The sequence below is a fragment of the Somniosus microcephalus genome, chromosome 11, assembly GCF_052327205.1.
Source record: "Somniosus microcephalus isolate GS21.2 chromosome 11, FLI_Smic_1.0, whole genome shotgun sequence".
Taxonomy (NCBI): Eukaryota; Metazoa; Chordata; class Chondrichthyes; order Squaliformes; family Somniosidae; genus Somniosus; species Somniosus microcephalus.
The window spans coordinates 1,702,467-1,723,676 of NC_140997.1; the positions used below are offsets into that span (position 1 = coordinate 1,702,467).

General features: G+C 46.2%; 1 protein-coding gene across 1 annotated transcript in view; it reads right to left on the minus strand.

Moving 5' to 3' along the window:
* The window catches only part of flii (FLII actin remodeling protein), a 108,688-nt gene that overhangs the window by 64,689 nt on the left and 22,789 nt on the right, over positions 1 to 21,210 (minus strand). Inside the window, exons 8-12 of the mRNA XM_086000021.1 lie at positions 20,398 to 20,573; positions 16,407 to 16,564; positions 13,463 to 13,547; positions 6,800 to 6,947; positions 5,318 to 5,451 (exon numbers count right to left, since the gene is read on the minus strand). Of these exons, the coding sequence (XP_085856147.1) occupies positions 5,318 to 5,451; positions 6,800 to 6,947; positions 13,463 to 13,547; positions 16,407 to 16,564; positions 20,398 to 20,573 (701 nt within the window). The remainder of the gene's footprint in view (positions 1 to 5,317; positions 5,452 to 6,799; positions 6,948 to 13,462; positions 13,548 to 16,406; positions 16,565 to 20,397; positions 20,574 to 21,210) is intronic.

The following is a 21,210-nucleotide window of genomic DNA, read 5'->3' on the forward strand; positions in this document are numbered from 1 at the left end:
CTGAAGTCGATCATTCCTGGAATCATTCTCGTAAATCTTTTCTGCACCCTCTCGAAGGCCTTCACATCCTTCCTAAAATGTGGTGCCCAGAATTGGACACTACTCCAGTTGGGGGCCGAACCAGTGTTTTATACAGGTTCATCATAATTGCCACACTTTTGTACTCTATACCTCTATTTATGAAGCCCAGGATCCTGTAAGCCTTTTTTAACTGCTTTCTCAACCTGCCCTGCCACCTTCAGCGATTTGTGCACACATACCCCCAGGTCTCTCTGTTCGTGCATCCCCTTCAGCCTATATGTCCTCTCTTCATTCTTTCTACCAAAATGTATCACTTCACACTTTTCTGGGTTAAATTTCATCTGCCACGTGTCCGCCCATTCCACCAGCCTGTCTATGTCCTCTTGAAGTCTATCACTATCCTCCTCACTGTTCACTATACTTCCAAGTTTTGTGTCATCTGCAAATTTTGAAATTGTGCCCTGTACACCCAAGTCCAAGTCATTAATATATTTCAAGAAAAGCAGTGGTCCTAGAACCAACCCCTGGGGAACCCCACTGTATACCTTCCTCCAGTCCAAAAAACTCTTCACCACTACTCTGTTTCCTGTCACTTAGCCAATTTTGTATCCATGCTGCCACTGTCCCCTTTATTCCATGGGCTTCAACTTTGCTAGCAAGCCTATTATGTGGCACAACAGCAAATACTGTGGATGCTGGAAATCTGAAATAACAGAAAATGCTGGAAACACTCAGCAGGTCAGGCAGCACCCGTGGAGAGAGAAACAGAGTTAACGTTTCAGGTCGATGACCCTTCGTCAGAACTGGAAAAAGTTAGAGATGTAACAGGCTTTAAGCAGGTGTAGGGGCAGGGAAAAGGCAGGGAAAGGGGAGGGGAGGAAAGAACAAAAGGGACGGTCTGTGATAGGGTGGAAGGCAGGAGAGATTAAATGCTGCAAATGGGGCTGGCAGAATCATCAACAGCTGCCACCTGCAAAAATAGGGGCAGAGGTTATAGTCTGAAATTGCTGAACTCAATGTTGAGTCCAGAAGGCTGTAAAGTGCCTAATCGAAAGAGGAGGTGCTGTTCCTCGAGCTTATGTTGAGCTTCATTGGAACAGTGTAAGAGGCCAAGGACGGAGAGATCAGAGTGGGAGTGGAGTGGAGAATTAAAGTGACAAGCGACCGGAAGCTCAGGGTCACCCTTACGGACTGAACGGAGGTGTTCCACAAAGCGGCCGCCCAATCTGCGTTTGGTCTCCCCAATGTAGATGAGACCGCATCGTGAGCAGCGAATACAGTATATTAAATTGCAAGAAGTACAAGTAAATCGCTGTTTCACCTGAAAGGAGTGTTTGTGACCCTGGACAGTGGGAAGGGAGGAGGTAAAAGGGCAGGTGTTGCATCTCCTGTGCTTGCACGGGAAGGTAACGTGGGGAGGGGAGGGGCTGTTGGGGGTGATTGAGGAGTGGACCAGGGTGTTGCAGAGGGAGCGGTCCCTGCGGAATGTTGAAAGGAGGGCAGAAAATGCGTTTGGTGGTGGGATCACTCTGGAGATGGCGGAGGATGACCCATTGAATGTGGAGGCTGGTGGGGTGAAAGGTGAGGACAAGGGGAACCCTATCGTGGTTCTGGGAGGCAGGGGATGGGGTGAGAGCAGAAGTGCGGGAAATGTAACGGACACGGTCGAGGGCCATGTCAACCATGGTAGAGGGGAATCCTCAGTTGAGGAAAAAAAATATTGGAAGCACTAGTATGGAAGGTGGAATCATCAGAACAGATGCGGCGGAGACAGAGAAACTGGGAGAATGGAATAGAGTCCTTACAGGAAGCGGGGTGGGAGGAAGTGTAGTCCAGATAGCTGTGGGAGTCGGTGGGCTTATAGTGGATGTTTGTCGATAGCCTATCCCCAGAAATTGAGACACAGAAGTCAGGGAAGGGAAGAGTCAGAGATGGACCATGTGAAGGTGAGGGAAGGGTGGAAATTGGAGGCAAAGTGAATTAAATTTTCGAGTTCAGGGCGAGAGCAGGAGACGGTACCAATACAGTCATCAATGTACCAGAAAAAAAGGTGAGGGAGGGTACCAGAGTAGGACTGGAACAAAGAATGTTCCACATATCCCACAAAAAGGCAGGCATAGTTAGGGGCCATGCAGGTTCCCATAGCAACACCTTTAATTTGGAGGAAGTGAGTGGAGTCAAAGGAGAAGTTGTTCAATGTGAGAACAAATTCAGCCAGGCGGAGGAGGGTGGTGGTGGATGGGGACTGGTTGGGCCTCTGTTCAAGGAAGAAGCGGAGTGCCCTCAGGCCATCCTGGTGGGGGATGGAGGTGTAGAGGGATTGGACGTCCATGGTGAAAAGGAGGCGATTGGGGCCAGGAAACTGGAAACTGTTAAAGTGGCGGAGGGCGTTGGAAGAGTCACGAATGTAGGTGGGAAGAGACTGGACAAGGGGAGAAAAAGAGTTGAGATAGGAAGAGATAAGTTCCGTGGGGCAAGAACAGGCTGAAACAATGGGTCTACCAGGGCAGTCCTGTTTGTGGATCTTGGGAAGGGGGTAGAAGCGGGCTGTGCGGGACTACAAGGTTGACAGCCATGGAGGAAAGATCTCCAGAGGAGATAAGGACAGTGGCAGTCTTGGAAACATTGGCTTGATGTTTGCTAGTGGGGTCATGGTCCAGGGGAGGAGATGTCAGAGAGTTGGCGTTCAGAGGTAGAGGTCGGTTTGCCAAACAACAACAGCACCACCCATCAGCAGGTTTAATGACAATGTTAGGGTTGGATCGGAGAGAACGGAGTGCTGCAAGTTCAGAGGGAGGTAGGTTGGAGTGAGTGAGGGGAGCAGAGAAATTGAGACAACCGATGTCACGCCGGCAGTTAGCAATGAAAAGATCTAGAGAGGGTAAGAGGCCAGAGGGAGGGGTCCAGGTAGAGTGAGAATTCTGAAAGCGGGAGAAGGGGGGGAAGACTTCTGGCCAAAGAAGTGGGCACGGAGATGAAGGTGACGGAAAAATTGCTCAGCGTTGTGCCGAACTCGAAATTCATTCAGATGGGGGTGTAAGGGGATGAAGCTCAGGCCTTTGCTAAGGACTGATCGTTCGGGGTCAGAGAGGGGAAGGTCAGAGGGGATAGTGAAAACACGGCAGGGGGTGAGATTGGAAGAAGGGATGGGGTCAGAGGAAAGTGAAGGGGAAGAAGGTTCTGGAGGGGCGTTGGTGTCCAAGAGTTGTTGAAGCTTGCGACCCTTGACATCTGAAAGGAAGAAAAAAAGTTTTTTGTTGAAGCGCCGGATGAGGCGAAGGATGAAATGGAACTGCGGACCCGGACAGCTTTGAGATAGAGTGAGTCGGTGCTGCTGAAGAGAGAGGTCGAGGGTGTGCATGTGGCGGCGCATGGCGTTGAGCGTGGATCTCAGGATGTGGCGAGAGCAGTGGTTCGAGGAACGCTGAATATCTCAGATCTGTAATCCTGAGTGGATCCGAAACACAAAGGGTGGAATTTCAGTTAGAATCCACATGGCACTATTATGTGGCACTTTGTCGAACGGCTTTTGGAAATCCATGTACACTACGTCAACTGCATTACCCTCATCAACCCTCTCTGTTACCTCATCAAAGGCGGCAAATCAAGTTAGTTAAACACGATTTACCTTTAACAAATCTGTGCTGTCTTTCCTTAATTAATCCACACTTGTCCAAGTGACTGTTAATTTTGTCCCTGATTACTGTTTCTAAAAGCTTCCCCACTACCGAGGTCAAACTGACTGGTCTATAGTTGCTGGGTTTATCTTTACACCATTGTTCAAAAAAGGGTGTAAACATTTGCAATTCTCCAGTCCTCTGGCACCACCCCCGTATCTAAGGGGGATTGGAATATTATGGCCAGTACTTCCGCGATTTCCTCCCTCAATTCCTTCAACATCCCATTCGCTCCTGGTGACTTATCTACATAAGTACAGCCAGCCTTTCTAATAGCTCCTTTATCAATTTTTAATCCTATCAAGTATCTCCACTACCTCCTCCTTTACTATGTCTGTGGCAGCATCCTCTTCCTTGAAGACAGATGCAAAGTACTCATTTAGTACCTCAGCCATACCCTCTGCCTCCATGCATAGGTCTCCTTTTTGGTCCCTAATCGGCCCCACCCCTCCTCTTACTACCCTTTTACTATTTATACCCTTATTGAAGACTTTTGGATTACCTTTTATGTTGGCTGCCATACCCCCTCTTTGCCCTTATTTTCTTTTCCACTTCTCTTCTGACCTTTCTATTTATAGCCTGATTCTCAGATGTATTTGCAGCCTGACATCGGTCATACACGCTCTTTTTCTACTTCCGGCATGGACTTGTTGGGCCGAATAGCCTGTTTCTGTGCCGTATATCCTATGTAATATTCTCTATCTCTTTTGTCATCCAGGGAGCCCTGACTTTAGTTGCCCTGCCTTTTCCCTTGGTGGGAATATACCTCAATTGTATCTGAACCAATTCTTCTTTAAAGACAGCCCATTGTTTCATTACAGTTTTGCCTGCCAATCGTTGATTCCGGTTTACCCGGGCCAGATCCGTTCTCAACCCACTGAAATTGGCCTTCCCCCAGTTAAACATTTTTACTCTAGATTGCTCCCTGTCCTTTTCCATAGCTAATCTAAACGTTATGATAGTATGATCACTGTTCTCTAAATGTTCACCTACTGACACTTGACCCACCTCATTCCCCAGAACCAGATCCAGTGATGCCTCCTCCCTCGTCGGGCCGGAAACATACTGATCAAGAAAGGTCTCCTGAACACACACTTCAGAAATTCTTCCCCTTCTCTGCCCTTAACACTATTACGATCCCAGTCAACATTCATTTTTAATTTAGCAAACCAGTTTACAGCTAGTTGCCACAAGTACGTAAAGAGGAAAGCAGGGAACAACTGTTCAAGAAGTGTGGAAAAATGAAAATAAAATGATTTTGAATTGCGGAGCCACTCAAACCATGGGATGGATGAAATGATAAACACAAGTCGCTCAGAACCAGATACATGTAATGTATAGAAAGTGTTTGAGTCAGCTATTCCCAGTGTTGATTTAAATGCTAACACTGCCCATTCTCAAACAACAATCTTGCAGATTAAGCATTTTCCAAGATGATTATGCAGAAACCTGCCAATGATCACAATGTGCATCCTCCTTACATTGAACAGTTTATATATTTATAAATCACTTACATTGTTAGAAAGAATTCACACATTAACAGCCTGTCCACATTAAGAGTTTCTGCATCGAATCTGCTACATGCTTTCAATGGTCAGAGTCATTCCTTTACTGTTTACCTCTAATTTTTTATTTTTTTCCTGTGCTATGTCACTCATTCCTTTCAGCACTTGTTTGGCCTGGTCATCCTGGGTAGAGTCCTTCCTTCTCCGGAGACGCATTTTGCGGGCTATTGGATCTCGAGCAGTGACTCCTATTGTCAGAGGGGGAAAAAATAAATCAACTCTTAATTTCTACAACTGTGTGTTCATACTCCATTTGGGATGTTAAACCCCATTCTCCCGACGTGTGGACTTTGGGCAAGGACACAATCAACTCAGCTGTGATCCCACGCCTCCACTAAGGTCAAACAGCCTGATGATACTCCAGGCTTGCCTCATACATGAAAAACAACCACTTGAATGAGGTAGCGAAAAGCTTCCGGCACCGCGAGACACACATTCCAGAGTGAGTCACTCAGAGGGGACACAGGATGAGCACCGTGTCACGCTGGTAGAGTAGGATTGGGACCCAGGCACATTATTGAAGCAGAGTAGATCGAGTTTTACTCAGTATCTCACCCTTGGTGTGCCTGGCCTGGGAGTGCTTGATGCTGATAGTGGAGAAACTGAAATAAAGAAGTGTTTCGCAGCATTAGAACACCCTACATAAGAGGCAGGAGCAGGAGTCGGTCATTTTGCCCCTCGAGCCTGCTCCGCCATTCAATAAGATCATAGCTGATCTGATCTTGGCCTCAACTCCACTTCCCTGCCCGCTCCCCATAACCCTCGACTCCCTTATCGTTCAAAAATCTGTCTATCTCCACCTTAAATATATTCAATGACCCAGCCTCCGCAGCTCTCTGGGGCAGAGAATTCCAAAGATTCACAACCCTCAGAGAAGAAATTCCTCCTCATTTCCATTTTAAATGGGTGCCCTCTTATTCTGAAATTATGCCCCCTGGTTCTAGATTCCCCCATGAGGGGAAAACATCCTCTCTGCATCTACCCTGTCGAGCCCCTTCAGAACCTTTTATGTTTCAATAAGATCCCCTCTCATCCTTCTAAACTCCAAGGAGTATAGGCCCAACCTGCTCAACCTTTCTTCATAAGACAAGCCCTTCATCTCCGGAATCAACCTCGTGAACCTTCTCTGAACTGCCTCCAATGCAAGTATATCCTTCCTTAAATAAGGGGACCAAAACTGTACGCAGTACTCCAGGTGTGGTCTCACCAACGCCCTGTACAGTTGTAACAGGACTTCCCTACTTTTATACTCCATTCCCTTTGCAATAAAGGCCAACATTCCATTTGCCTTCCTAATTACTTGCTGTACCTGCATGCTAACTTTGTGTGATTCATGTACAAGGACCCCCAGATCCCTCTGAACCTCAGCATTTTGTAATCTCTCCCCATTTAAATAATAATTTGCTTTTTTATTTTTCCTACCAAAGTGGATAACCTCGCATTTTCCCACATTGTCTTTTAATCCTCCTGTGAAGCGCATTGGGACGTTTTACTACGTTAAAGGCGCTATAGAAATACAAGTTGTTGCTGTTGTACCTCCGCCAGCTGCTGCTACTGTGGCTGGCGATGCACCAGCCAATCGAAGCTGGTTCTGCAAGGAGAAATCAATGTTGTAAAACTCTGCGGTTTGATCCACTGGTTTAGGCGGCATAACCAAATTAGGGTTCTCCCGGACATCCAGAACCTAAGAATTAAAATAGAATTAAATTAACTTCTTAGACTGAAGGATTAACTGAGGCAGAAAGGAAAAACCTTCAACATTGGAGATCGGAAATAACAGAAATAGCGGAAACATTAACCCATCTTTCTCTTTGTTTTTGCCTTTTGCGTATTTGCAGATTATGGTTTTACAATGGTTTAATAGTTATTCCACTCTGCACAAACTCTTCATGACTTCTGCATATTACTGTTTCTACCCCAATGTTTTGCTATTGCCTTGTTTGGTAGATTATTTTAAACATTTATCAATCTTTGATGAATCTTTTCATAAGAACATAAGAAATAGGAGCAGGAGTCGGCCATTCGGCCCCTTGATCCTGCCCCGCCATTCAATAAGATCACAGTTAATCTTCTACCTCAGCTCCACTTTCCTGCACTATCCCCATATCCTTTGATTCAAAAATCTATCGATCTCTGTCTTGAATGTACTCAACGACTGAGCCTCCACAGCCCTCTGAATCCAAAGATTCACCACCTTGAGTGAAGAAATTTCTCCTCATCTCAGTCCTGAATGGCCGACCCCTTATTCTGAGACTGTGACCCCTGGTTCTAGACTCCCCAGCCAGGGGAAACATCCTCCCTGCATCTACCCTGTCAAGCCCTGTAAGAATTTTGTATGTTTCAATGAGATCACCTCTCATTCTTCTAAACTCTAGAGAATACAGGCCTAATCTACCCAATCTCTCCTCATAGGACAATCCCCCCCATCCCAGGAACCAGTCTGGTGAACCTTCGTTGCACTCCCTCTATGGCAAGTATATCCTTCCTTAGGTAAGGAGACCAAAACTGTCCACAATACTCCAGGTGTGGTCTCACCAGGGCCCTATATAATTGCAGTAAGACGTCTTTACTCTTACACTCAAATCCTCTTGTAATAAAGGCCAACATTCCATTTGCTTTCTTAATTGCTTGCTGTACCTGCATGTTAACTTTCAGTGATTCGTGTACAAGGACACCCAGGTCCCTCTGAACACTAACATTTCTCAATCTCTCACCATTTAAAAAATACTCTGCTTTTCTATTTTTCTTACCAAAGTGGATAACTTCACATTTCTCCACATTATATTCCATTTGCCATGTTCTTTCCCACTCACTTAGCCTGTCTATATCCCCTTGATGAAGCCTCTCTGCATCCTCCTCACAACTTACATTCCCACCCAGCTTTGTATCATTAGCAATCATTAATATAGATTGTGAATAGCTGAGGCCCAAGCACTGGTCCTTGTGATACCCCACTAGTTACAGCCTGCCAACCCAAAAATAACCCTTTTATTCCTACTCTGTTTTCTGTCCGTTAACCAATCCTCAATCCATGCTTGAATATTACCCCCAATCCCATGAGCCCTAATTTTGTTTAATAACCTCTTGTGTGGCACCTTATCGAATGCCTTCTGAAAATCCAAATACACCACATCCACTGGTTTCCCCTTATCTATTCTGCTAGTTACAACCTCAAAAAACTCCAACAGATTCGTCAAACATGATTTCTCTTTTATAAATCCGTGTTGACTGCCCAATCCTATTATTTTCTAAGTGCCCGGTTACCACGTCCTTAATAATAGATTGCAGCATTTTCCCTACTACTGATGTCAGGCTAACTGGTCTGAAGTTCCCCGTTTTCTCTCTCCCTCCTTTCTTAAATAGTGGGGTTACATTTGCTACCTTCAAATCCACGGGAACCGTTCTAGAATCTATGGAATTTTGGAAAATGACAACCAATGCATCCACTATTTCTACAGCCACCTCTTTCAAAACCCTAGGATGTAGGCCATCAGGTCCAGGGGATTTATCGGCTTTCAGTCCCATTAATTTCTCCAGCACTTTTTTTTTTACTAATACTAATTTCTTTCAGTTCCTCATTCTCACTAGACCCTTAGTTCTCCAGTATTTCCAAGAAGTTTTTTGCATCTTCTTCGATGAAAACACACAAAGGGCTGGATTTTCAGTGTGCCATGAGGCGAGCTTTTAGGCGTGCGGGGGGCAAAAATCCCGAATTCGGGGGTCCCGACACCATCCCGCCCAAAACCCGCCTGCACGTAAGTTTCAAAGGAGGTGGGTACCCGCCCCGCACTGGGACCCGCCGACCCGAGGCAGGAAGGGATTAGTGCCAATTAACCAGACTGGTTTTTAGCCGAATCCCTATTTTGAAGGGTGGCATGAGGGATTCCCAACGGCTCCAAACCACGCCAGGTTAGAGCAGGCGGGCCGTCGGGTTGAAGGACTTGGAGGGGTCGAGATGTCAGTGCTCAGGTGAGTGATGGGTGCATGAGTGCATAGGTAAGTGTGTTTGGTGTGTCTAAAGTGTGTAAAGAAGTTTAAATTACCTGTACTTACCTCTACAGCCTTCCTTCCTCTAGGCTGCGGGAGTCCATCATTCAGCCAGCACTGAAAGCAGAAAGGCTGCGAGCTGTCAAAAGTGACAGCCTTCAGCGCCAGTCTGAGTTCTAACTGAGTCTGCGTAGGACTCAGGTTAGAAGTAAGACTGTCAGTGTTTGACAGCTTCAAACAGCTGTGAAACGCTGATATTTCATCTGTCAGCACGTCTTGACATGAAATTTCAGTCTGTGACATCACCTGTTGCCGGGTGGCCCTTAATTGGACTGCCGAGCCCGCTGGGCGGGCTCAACAAGGTCAATCAAGTGAAAATCGCGTGGATTGGCCACATGTCGATGGAGACGGGACTAAAACCCGAAAGTTGTAGTCCCGCCTCCTTCCCGACTACTGAATGAAAATCCAGCCCAAAGTATTTGTTTCTTTCTGCCATTTCCTTATTCCCCACTATAATTTCTCCTGTCTTGGCCTGTAAGGGACCAAAATTTACTTTTGCCTTCTTTTTTTACAGTAAACAGCAGCCAAGATAAAAGTAGTGCAACCCTTAAAATAGTTCTCTTAAAGGTGGAACGGTTACATACACTACAAGTCTGTTTTTATATCTCTCGCTAGTTTACTCTCATATTCTATTTTCCCTTTCTTTATCAATTTCCTGGTCCTCCTTTGCTGAATTCTAAAATCCTCCCAATCCTCAGGCTTACTGTTTTTGGCAACATCATAAGCCTCTTCCTTTGATCTAAGACTATCTTTAACTTCTCGTTAGCCGCATTTGGACCACTTTTCCTGTGGGGTTTTTGTGCCTTAAAAGGAATGTATATTTGTTGTAAATTATGTATTAATTCTTTAAATGCTAGCCATTGCTTCTCTACCGTCATACCTTTTAATGTAGTTTCCCAATCTACCTTAGTTAACTCGCCCCTCATACCTACGTAGTTTGCTTTGTTTAGATTTAAGACTCTAGTTTCGGATTTAACTAAATCACTTTCAAACTCAATATAAAATTCTATCATATTATGGTCACTCTTCCCTAAGGGCCCCTTTACTACAAGGTTATTAATTAACCCTTTCTCATTGCACAATACTAGATCTAAAATAGCCTGTTCCCTAGTTGGTTCCTCAACATATTGATCCAGAAAACTATCTTGTATACATTCCATGAACTCGTCCTCCACACTATTACTGCAAATTTGGTTTGCCCAGTCTATATGTAGATTAAAGTCCCCCATGATTACTGTATTACCCTTGTTACATGCGCCTCTAATTTCCTGATTTATACTCTGCCCTACATTACAACTACTGTTTGGGGGCCTATAAACAACTCCCACCAATGTTTTCTGCCCCTTGCTGTTTCTTAGCTCCACCCAAACTGATTCTACTTCTTGATTTTCGGAGCTAAGATCCTTTCTCTCTACTGTCTTTATCCCATCCTTTGTTATCAGAGCTACCCCTCCTCCTTTTCCATTTTGCCTGTCTCTTCCAAAAGTTAAGTATCCTGGAATATTTAGTTCCAACCATGGCCACATTGCAACCACATCTCCATAATGGCTATTAGATCAAACCTGTTAATTTCTATCTCCGCTATTAATTCATCTATTTTGTTGTGAATGCTTCATGCACAGATATAGTGCCTTTAGCTTTGGCTTATTTCTATTTTTCCCTGATGTCGCCTTAGTCACTGATGCCCTATTACCTTTGTTACTCTCTCTGTCCCTTCCTGACCCACTCTGCTTATTTTTACCCAAAGCTCTGCTCTAGAGCCTTGACATTTCTCTCGCTGCTTTTAAATTTACTCTTTCCTGAATCCTCCCACCCCCCACTTCATTAGTTTAAAGCCCTGACTACTGCCCACTGCCCTAGTTATTTGATTCACCAGGACACTGGTTCCAGCCCGGTTTAAGTGCAGCCCGTCCCAACAGGACAGCTCCCTCTTTCCCCAGAACTGGTGCCAGTGCCCCATGAAGCAAAACCCCTGTCTACCACACCACTCTTTGAGCCACGCATTTAACCTTCTAATCTATTATCCCTATACCAATTGGCACGTGGCTCAGGTAACAATCCAGAGATTACCTTTGAGGTTCTGCTTTTTAATTTGGACCCCAACTCCTCAAACTCTCAGCAGAACCTCATTCCTAGTTCTACCTGTCGTTGGCTCCTACACGGCCCACGACAACTGGATCCTCCCCTTCCCACTCCAGTTCTTCTGCAGCCGCGAGGGGATGTCTTTAACCCTGGCACCTTCGGAACCCTCTGACTATACTGTCCCCCTACCACAACTACATTCCCTTTCACTCCCCCCACTTGAATGGCCTCCTGCACCATGGTGCCGTGGTCAGCCTGCTCATCCATCCTGCAGGCTTTTCCCTCATCCACACAGGCAGCAAGAACCTCTCATCTGTTGAGTAAGGACAAATGCCAAGGCTCCTTCAGCACTGCACCTGGGGTCCCCTTACCTGGCTGAGTTGCAGTCACACACTCCTGTCCCTGAGCACTAACCAGACCTGTACCACTACATAACCTAAGGGTGTGACTGCCTCCTGGATCAAAGTGTCCAGGTAACTCTCCCCATCCCTGATGCCCCGCAATGTCTGCACCTCAGACTCCAGCTCAACAACTCTGAGCTGAAGTTCCTCAAGATTCAGGCACTTACTGCAAACGTGGTTGTCCGGGATCACAATGCTCTCCACAAACTCCCACTCCAGTTGAGGCACACCGCCTGCTCTGCCATCCCTATATGACCTTGTTCTATTTAATTACATTTGTATTTAAGTAACTTAGGTTACAGTGTAGTTTCTTGACTACTTACTTGATCTATAATAAGTTATGGGTACTGAAATTAAATATCTACCTGTAACACACAGCACTATAACTGGTGCAGGCAAAAGCAGCAACTCCTTCCCCCTCTTCTCCAAATTCCCATTCTTTCCAAATTCCCAAATAAAACACTCTGTTTAATTCCGCTCTGCACAGATAACTTTTCTAAATTTACTTTTTATTAATTTCCATTCATGTCTTCTACTCCTCTATCCTGGCTTACTTTGAAGTTAATCCCAGTTATTGCCTTATTACCTACTTTCAATAGCGAAAAGCTTAAGTTTCTGTAATGTTTCCTCATAATCCAGTCCCTTTACACGTTACTCCTTGTCTCATTTCTCCTCCAAATAAATCTACGTAATTTCTGATAGAAGAGTTGAAAACAAGCAAACACTTCCCCAACCTAAACCTAGCTCTAGGAGTCTTCTAACAATGGCCCAGATTGATCAATTCTTGGGATAATGATGTGAACACTACAATTGGCCACTATCTCTCTGGGACATGGTGTTGTACGGAGCAAGTTACTGGTACAGATTTGCAAAGCAACAGCCCCATCTCTGAGAAAAACAACACAAACAGGATATTCTACAACCTCGAACTTGACAGCGTGAGTCAAAAGTCTGGATGGAAAATATCCCATTGGACAACTGCATTGGAGTCCTAGTTTTCAGATTCAATTGGAAAAAGAAAGATGTGCATTTATGTCAAACCCCATCACACGTCTCAGAACATCCCAAGGACTTCCCATTGAGTGAGTTACGTTGAGGTGGGGTGACTTATGCTGGGAAATACAGTAGCCAATTTGTGCAGAGCAAGATTCCACAAACAGCAATTGGAAGACTGGCCTGTTAGGATGTTTCTGGCAGTGTTGCTTGAGGGAAACATGTTGGCTAGACCACTGAGAACACTCCTTGCTCCTCTTCAAATGGTGCCTCTGGATATTTTAACGTCTACCAGAACCACAATTCCAGGAAGGCAGAGCCTCAGTCAAAGGTCTGCATCTCCTACAACTCGCTCAGTACTGCACTGGACTGTCAGCCTAGATTACGCACTCAGGTCCTGCAGTGAGGCTTGGACTCATAAGCTACAGACTCAGAGGAGAGATAGTTCAACTCAAAACAGACAGCTCTGTCATGCTCCTAACCAACCAGGGAACACTGTACCAACCAACCATACACTGATCTGAAACCTGAGCTACCCAACAATTCTAACACTATCTTTGCCATCACATATAATTAAGATATAGGTAGCTCCACTGGCCGAGTATTACAGCGCGTTACCAAAGTTTAGACATTTCTACAAGAATTTCAATAAAAATTGTGTTGGAATTACCCTTACCTCTAGATCTGTAAGGAAATGGATGGCTTCAGGCAGAGTGACCAGACGGTTTTTATTAAGGACCAGCTTCTTCAATTTTCCACATCTGCAATCAGAAATCTATGTTAGAATTTCCACTTTTAAAAGGCAGGAGAAAAATTCTTGCAATGGCTCAGTTTGTAGATTTGCCCCAGGCTCAATCCCTGGTCTGCACTCAGTTAGCCAAGCCGGGTAGCAGGAGGGGCAGCTCCAGGCTAGAGAGGGGGAAAGAAAAATCAGCAAAGCAGGAAGACACTCCTGAGTGCCATCCAATGGCTTCTGCTAGACATGTGGGTATTAGGTGGGGCCAGGGTCAAGCTTGGACATGTGGACATTAGGTGGGGCCAGGATCAAGCTTGGACATGTGGACATTAGGTGGGGCCAGGATCAAGCTTGGACATTAGGTGGGGCCAGGATCAAGCTTGGACATGTGGACATTAGGTGGGGCCAGGATCAAGCTTGGACATGTGGACATTAGGTGGGGCCAGGATCAAGCTTGGTTGTTATGCCCTACAAGGCATGAAGAATGGTCACTTGAGAAAGAAACCAAAGTGCTCCAAACCCTCTATTCCCTCCTCGCCAAATGGAACTACACCCCAGCATGAAATAACAACAGAAAATGCTGGAAATACTCAGCAGGCCAGGCAGCATCCGTGGAGAGAGAAACAGGGTTAATGTTTCAGGTCTGGGACCCTTCATCAGGACTGGAAAAAGCTGGAAATGTAACAGATATTAAGCAGGTGCAGAGACGGGGGGGCGGGAGTTTAGAGGGGGGGGGGGGGGGAGGAAGGAATTGAAAGAACATGCTGTGAAAATGTTGCAAATGGGAATGGTGTTAGATCCGTGTATCTTAATGTTGTGTCCTTCAATAATCAGACAACAGACTGCAGGGAACGATTCAACAGGTGTTTACTGAATGAGGGTTACTCTAGAACTAACTATACAGATCACTACTCAGGGTTTATATACAGGTGTGGTCACTGCCGGTACTACAGTATACAGGAGCTGTAAAAGTAGTTCTCCCCTTAAAGGTACATCTATATATATATAAATCGGTACTTCTGTCATTCTGTCTGTGTCTGTCTGTCTGTCTGTCTGTCATCGCATGTGCGTTGCGGGTATGCACTCGAAAGTTACAGGGCGTACCTATGCGCGCGTTACCTCCAAAGAAAGCTTACGCTTCCGAGACGGTTTTAAGCGTATTTACGTTTCGGCCGGGCTAAAATTGCGCCCGCGGTATCCCAAAAACCTTCAACATTCCGCTCATTAGCATCTCATTATCCGCTCATTAGCGACAGAGTGACCTCGAGCTCGACCAATCGTACGCCGGGTTGCTGGCGTGTGCCGCCGGGCCAATCGGTGCGCGTGTGGCCGGGCTTTATCGTTCTGAACCGAGGTGAGTCGCCGCCATCTTGATTCCAAACTTTTCCTTTCTTTTTCCTGCTTTCTGCGTCTTAAAAAAAAAACGTTGCTTTTAAAACACATAGTTTTTTTAAAAAATGATTTAGAAAGTAATTAACTTATCTAATCTCATTAATTTTCCTACCTTTCCCCGTTTTTCCAGGTAGGCCTAGAAGCCTCGGCGTCTCCTCCGCACCCACGCCCGAGCTAGGCACCTCCCGGCCCCACTCGAAGGCTGGAGGGCCGAGCCTCAGCCCAGCGCCGCTAGGGTGCGCGCGCAGCAGGAGCGGAGACGTCTCTCTCTGCCGGGGCTTGCTGAGCGTCCAGCGTTACCCTGGCAACGGGCGCAATCGGCGGTCTTCACCTCGGGGGGAGGGGGGGGCGGCCGCGACCCTCAAGGGGGGGGGGGCGCGACCCGGGGGGGGGGGGGGGGCCGCGCGCGCAGCAGCTGAGACGCGGCGTCTCTCTCTCTGGCTTGGTCAGTGTCACGGTTGCCCTGGCAACCGGGCCCGCCGGCCGAGAGAGACGCCGCGTCTCAGCTCCTGCTGCGCGCGCAATCGGCGGTCTTCACCTCCGGGGGGGGGGGGGGGGGGGGGGGGCGCGACCCTCGGGGGCCGCGACCCTCGGGGGGGGGGGGGGGGCGCCCGCCGCCCTCCCTCCCCTCCGCCCTCCATCCCCCCCTCCCCCCCCTCCCTCCCGCCCTCCCTTCCCCTCCCCTGCCCTCCGCCCTCCCTTCCCTTCCCCCCCTCCCTCTCTTCCCCCCTCCCTTCCCCACCCTCCCCCTCTTCCCCCCACCCCTCCCCTCCCTCTCTTCCCCCCAGTCGCTCTCTCTCTTCCCCCAGTCGCTCTCTCTTCCCCCCCAGTCGCTCTCTCTCTCTCTTCCAACAACAACATTCCCTCGAAAAAGCCTCGGCACCGCCGGGCACTTCAGCTAGTACATTATAAATGGTAAAATCATACTGCATGAAAAATGGGGGCAGGGATTATTATCTGAAATTGTTGAACTCAATGTTGAGTCCGGCAGGCTGCAAAGTGCCCAATCGAAAGATGAGGTGCTGTTCCTCGAGCTTACGTTGAGCTTCATTAGAACAATGTAATAGGCCGAGGACAGAGAAATCAGAGCGGGAGTGAAGTGGAGAATTAAATTGACAGATTAAAGTAAAGATCTCTCTGTCCTCGGCCTATTACATTGTTCTAACGAAGCCTTTCAATTTCAATTCCTTCCTCCCCTCCTAACGCCCCCCCCCCGTCTCTGCACCTGCTTAATATGTTACATCTCCAGCTTTTTCCAGTTCTGATGAAGGGTCCCAGACCTGAAACGTTAACTCTGTTTCTCTCTCCACGGATGCTGCCTGGCCTGCTGAGTATTTCCAGCATTTTCTGTTGATATTTCAGATTTCCAGCATCCGCAGTATTTTGCCATTATGTACCCCAGCATGACTCAGTTCCTTGAAGACATGTCAGCTAGGGTGACATGTGGGCATTTAATTGAAAGCAGAACCTGAACAAAGAACGGAACTCGTACCTGCATAAACTCTCTGGGACGAGCTCAAGGTTATTATTGGCTGCCATAAATTCCTCTAAACTCGCCAGTTTCCCAATGCCTGACGGGATCCCATCGAAGTCCAGCTTGTTCGAGTTCAAATACAACTTCTTCAGTTTGATCAGCTTGCAGATGGCCGACTGAAGAGGAAAAGGATACACTCAGTTTTGGAGCTGTACAGACTGTAAACTTACATTTTAATCACCATGTGTCATCTTTAGTACATATAATTAGTTGCTTTGGACCAATCACATTCATTTCACTCTGCTGCATTTATGCAATCACTTTAATTTCATCACCATCAGCTCTTTTTTGCACAGTAATCAAAACAGCTAATGGATTGTTTGTATTCCAGCCCTCTTGAGCTGAAGGCTAAGGGGAGGAGGTGATGCTTCAGTTGTACAGAGTCTTGGTCAGACCCCATCTGGACACTGCGTTCAGGTCTGGGCCCCGAACCTCAGGAAAGATAGATTGGCCTTAAAGGGAGTACAACACAGATCCACCAGAATAATAAAGGGTTAAATTACAAGGACAGGTTGCATAAACTTGGCTCGAGTTCCCCGAGTTTAGACAGTGGAGGAGTGATTTACAAGAAACTTTTTTATCCGGCACGGACGGGACCGACGTGGTGCCGGTTCATCAAAAATTCCGGATAACCGAACGCTATAGTAAAAGATACGGAGAGCTGAGAGCTCCGTATAAAGCAACAAACCCTGTTGCTTAGCAACAAGTTCAGAACAATGGCCACAAGTTGCAAGCGTCTCTGTAGCTTAGCAACAGCTGCAGCCACACCCTCGCACAGCAACAGACGGAGGAACGCAAGTCAATATGAAGTAAAACCTACTCCTGAATTTTGCCGGTCAACCGAGATTTCTGGTTATTTAGGTGCCGGTAAATCGAAAGTTTCCTGTAATTGAGGTGCTAATGATGACTGAAGGATTTGATAAACTAGATAGAGAGAAGCTATTTCCTCTGGTGGAGGAATCTGGAACAAGAGAACACAATCTTAAAATTAGATCTAGGCCATTTAAGAGTGAAATCAGGAAGCACATTTTCATACAAAGGGTGGGGGAAATGTGGAACACTCTCCCCCAAAATGCCATGGATGCTGGGGGCCAAGTGAAAATTTCTAGACTGAGACAGAGAGATTTTTATTAGGCAAGAATATCATGGGATATGGAACAAAGGTGGGTAAATGGAGTGGAGGTACAGATCAACCTTGATCTAATAGAATGGCAGAACAGGCTCGAGGGGCCGAGTGGCTTAGTCCTGCTCCGAAAAGAACATAGAACATAAGAAATAGGAGCAGGAGTAGATCATACGGCCCCTTGAGCCTGCTCCGCCATTCAATAAGATCATGGCTGATCATCGACCTCAACTCCACTTTCCCGCCCGATCTCCATATCCCTTGATTCCCCTAGAGTCCAAAAATCTATCGATCTCAGCCTTGAATATACTCAACGACTCAGCATTCACAGCCCTCTGGGGCAGAGAATTCCAAAGATTTACAACCCTCAGTGAAGAAATTCCTCCTCATCTCAGTCCTAAATGGCCTACCCCTTATCCTGAGACTGTGCCCCCTGGTTCTAGACACTCCAGCCAGGGGAAACAGCCTCTCAGCATCTACCCTGTCAATCCCCTTCAGAATCTTGTATGTTTCAATGAGATCACCTCTCATTCTTCTAAACGCCAGAGAGTATCGGCCCATTCTACACAATCTCTCATCATAGGACAGCCCTCTGATCCCAGGAATCAATCTAGTGAACCTTCGTTGCACCGCCTCCAAGGCAAGTATATCCTTCCTCAGATAAGGAGACCAGAACTGTGCCCAGTACTCCAGGTGTGGTCTCACCAAGGCCCTGTACAATTGGAGCAAGACTTCCTCACTCTTATACTCCAACCCCCTGTAATAAAGGCCAACATGCCATTTGCCTTCCTTATTGCTTGCTGTACCTGCATACTAGCTTTCTGTGTTTCTTGCACGAGGACACCCAAATCTCTCTGAACACCAACATTTAAAAGTTCTTCACCATTTAAAAAATATTATGTTTTTCTATTCTTCCTACCAAAGTGAATAACCTCACATTTCCCCACATTATACTCCATCTACCACCTTATGCCCACTCACTCAGTCTATCTATATCCCTTAGCAGACTCTCTATTCTCCTCACAGCTTACTGTCCCACCTAGCTTTGCATCATCAGCAAACTTAGATACATTACACTCGGTCCCTTCATCTAGGTCATTAATATAGATTGTAAATAGCTGGGGCCCCAACACTGATCCTTGAGGCACCCCACTAGTTACAGCCTGCCAACCTGAAAATAGATCCGTTTATCCCTACTCTCTGTTTTCTGTCCATTAACCAATCCTCTATCCATGCTACTATATTACCCCCAACCCCATGAGCCCTTATCTTGTGTAATAACCTTTTATGTGGCACCTTATCAAATGCTATCCTGCAATGCTTTGACAAGACTTCCTTCCCAAGACATAAGCCTCAGATTTCAAGCAGGTAACGATAAGGGAATTGGGCTGCACATTTCCACCAACTTGAGTTTTGACCCATATTTCCTGCACATGCAATAAGAAAAGATGTATTTAGTAGACTGTGAGCCTGACACGGGTTAAGACACGCAGAACCAGCTAGATTAGAGGTTGTTAATGCAGCCACTTAAAGGTGCACTAACTTATATTTGGCAACTAGGGCTAGAGCTGTGGTAGTCCCATTAACTGAATGGTTCCTGCTGCTGAATCCACACACATGTATCAATAGATAGCACCATGCAGTTAAAGTGCTTCTTTTTACACAAAGGGAAGTCAAACTGACCCCAAACTCAGTTGTTGATCTTGGTTTTCCCTCACTCTATAATGAAACCGCATATATACAGCGACAAAACAAAACAAGCTTTTGGTTTAAACATTTTGAAAATGTGTGGGCTAGACCAGTGCAGAGGGGACACTCGCCATTGCACAGCAGAGAGGCACAGTCTATGTCTCTCACCATGAGTCCATTATGCTGTGGTGGTCCCACATTTACCAGCACCAGGGAATTCAGGACAACACCAGTGCCGTTATACTTCATTCCTTGTTAGTAGATTTTGGTAGATGTTAACACACTTCCGGTACCCATATTCTAGTACATTAATTTTAGTTTTCTGCTGTGCTGAGTTGGATGATCTCAGATGGGGTGATCCATTAGAAATCTGAAGAAGTGTACCTCCTGCTAGTCACACCAACAACAGCCAAAATAGCCACAACCCAGTCCGTCCAAATAGGGAATGCAATCCCAGATGCCTGTTGAGATCTCAAAATTCCAGGCAGAGATCAGGATTGCAGGAATGACATGGGTGATGGTTATTCCAATGGGACCAAAAGGTGAACACATGCTGTACAAGCACATTTCCCAAAGGAGCACTAAACCACAAACATCGCAAGACTGCCCATTGTGGGGAGTAACCTTGACAGCAGGTGGCTTACTAACATTAAACATTACAGTATCCTAGACATGGCTCAATCAGTACTCTACTCCACTAACCTCATCTTTCCTTACAGAAGGGGCCTGACCCAAGGAAAAAATTCTTTCATTCTACAGAGGATAGGGTTAAACCTGAATCTTCAATATTTGATTCCCATTGTAGATGCATTAGACTGACAACGAATTCAATGTAAACCCTGTCCTTGGCAGATATGTATGTCTCAGCTGATTTATGATCATGCTTCCTGCGATGTTATCTGGCCAAAGCCCAGGATTCTTAGGCTGTTAAAATGGCCAAGGGTCCCTGGGATTGCAAACCCTACATCCAACTTCTCAAATGAAGTCGGCAGCAATGAAGCAGGAACAAGACCATAAAAATAAGCAACCTTTCATACCACCCACAATAACAACTGGGGTTATCTTTCCATATAAATTGCCAGAACAAGACATGGGCTACGTTAAAATAAAAAACAATACTGAAAATAACATTCGTACAGGAAGAGAGGTCAGCTGGTTGCGGGACAGATTCAGCGTTTCCAGTTGCGTCCACTGATCGATGCAGAGAGAGAGCTCGGAGATCTGGTTGGTACTGAGGTTCAGCCGACGAAGAGACGAGAGGGTATACAAGCACTCCGGCACCCGGCTGAGGTCATTACAGGACAAGTCCACGTCTGGGAAACAAGCAACAAAGTTATTTGGAGATTTGAGAAGTTAACCCGTTTGTTTAACCCTGCTGGAATGATCAGGGTTTACAGGTCAGGTCGACAGCTAGGTATTTATGGTTTCAGCAAAAACAGGTCACTGATAGTGAACTAAAATGGCTTAATGATTTTAATCATACAAACTCATACCAATGGGTAAAGTTTTATCACCCAGCGAAATTACACACTCTCACCTGGACATTCAGTTAATATTTGAAAGACTGACCCCGACACCATTTCGAGAATATCCTGTTCATGGTACAGAGCTGTCTCTGTAATAGAAACATAGAAGATAGGAGCAGGAGTAGGCCATTCAGCCCCTCTAGCCTGCTCCGCCATTCAATGAGATCATGGCTGATCATCCAAGTTCAGTACCCTGTCCCTGCTTTCTCCCCATATCCCTTGATCCCTTTAGCCTTAAGAAATATATCCAACTCCTTCTTGAATATAATTAATGAATTGGCCTCTACTGCCTTCTGTGGTAGAGAATTCCACAGGTTCACCACTCTCTTAGGACAGAAATGAGGAGGAATTTCTTCACCCAAAGGCCTACCCCTCATCCTTAGACTGTGACCCCTGGTTCTGGATTCCCCGACCATCGGGAACA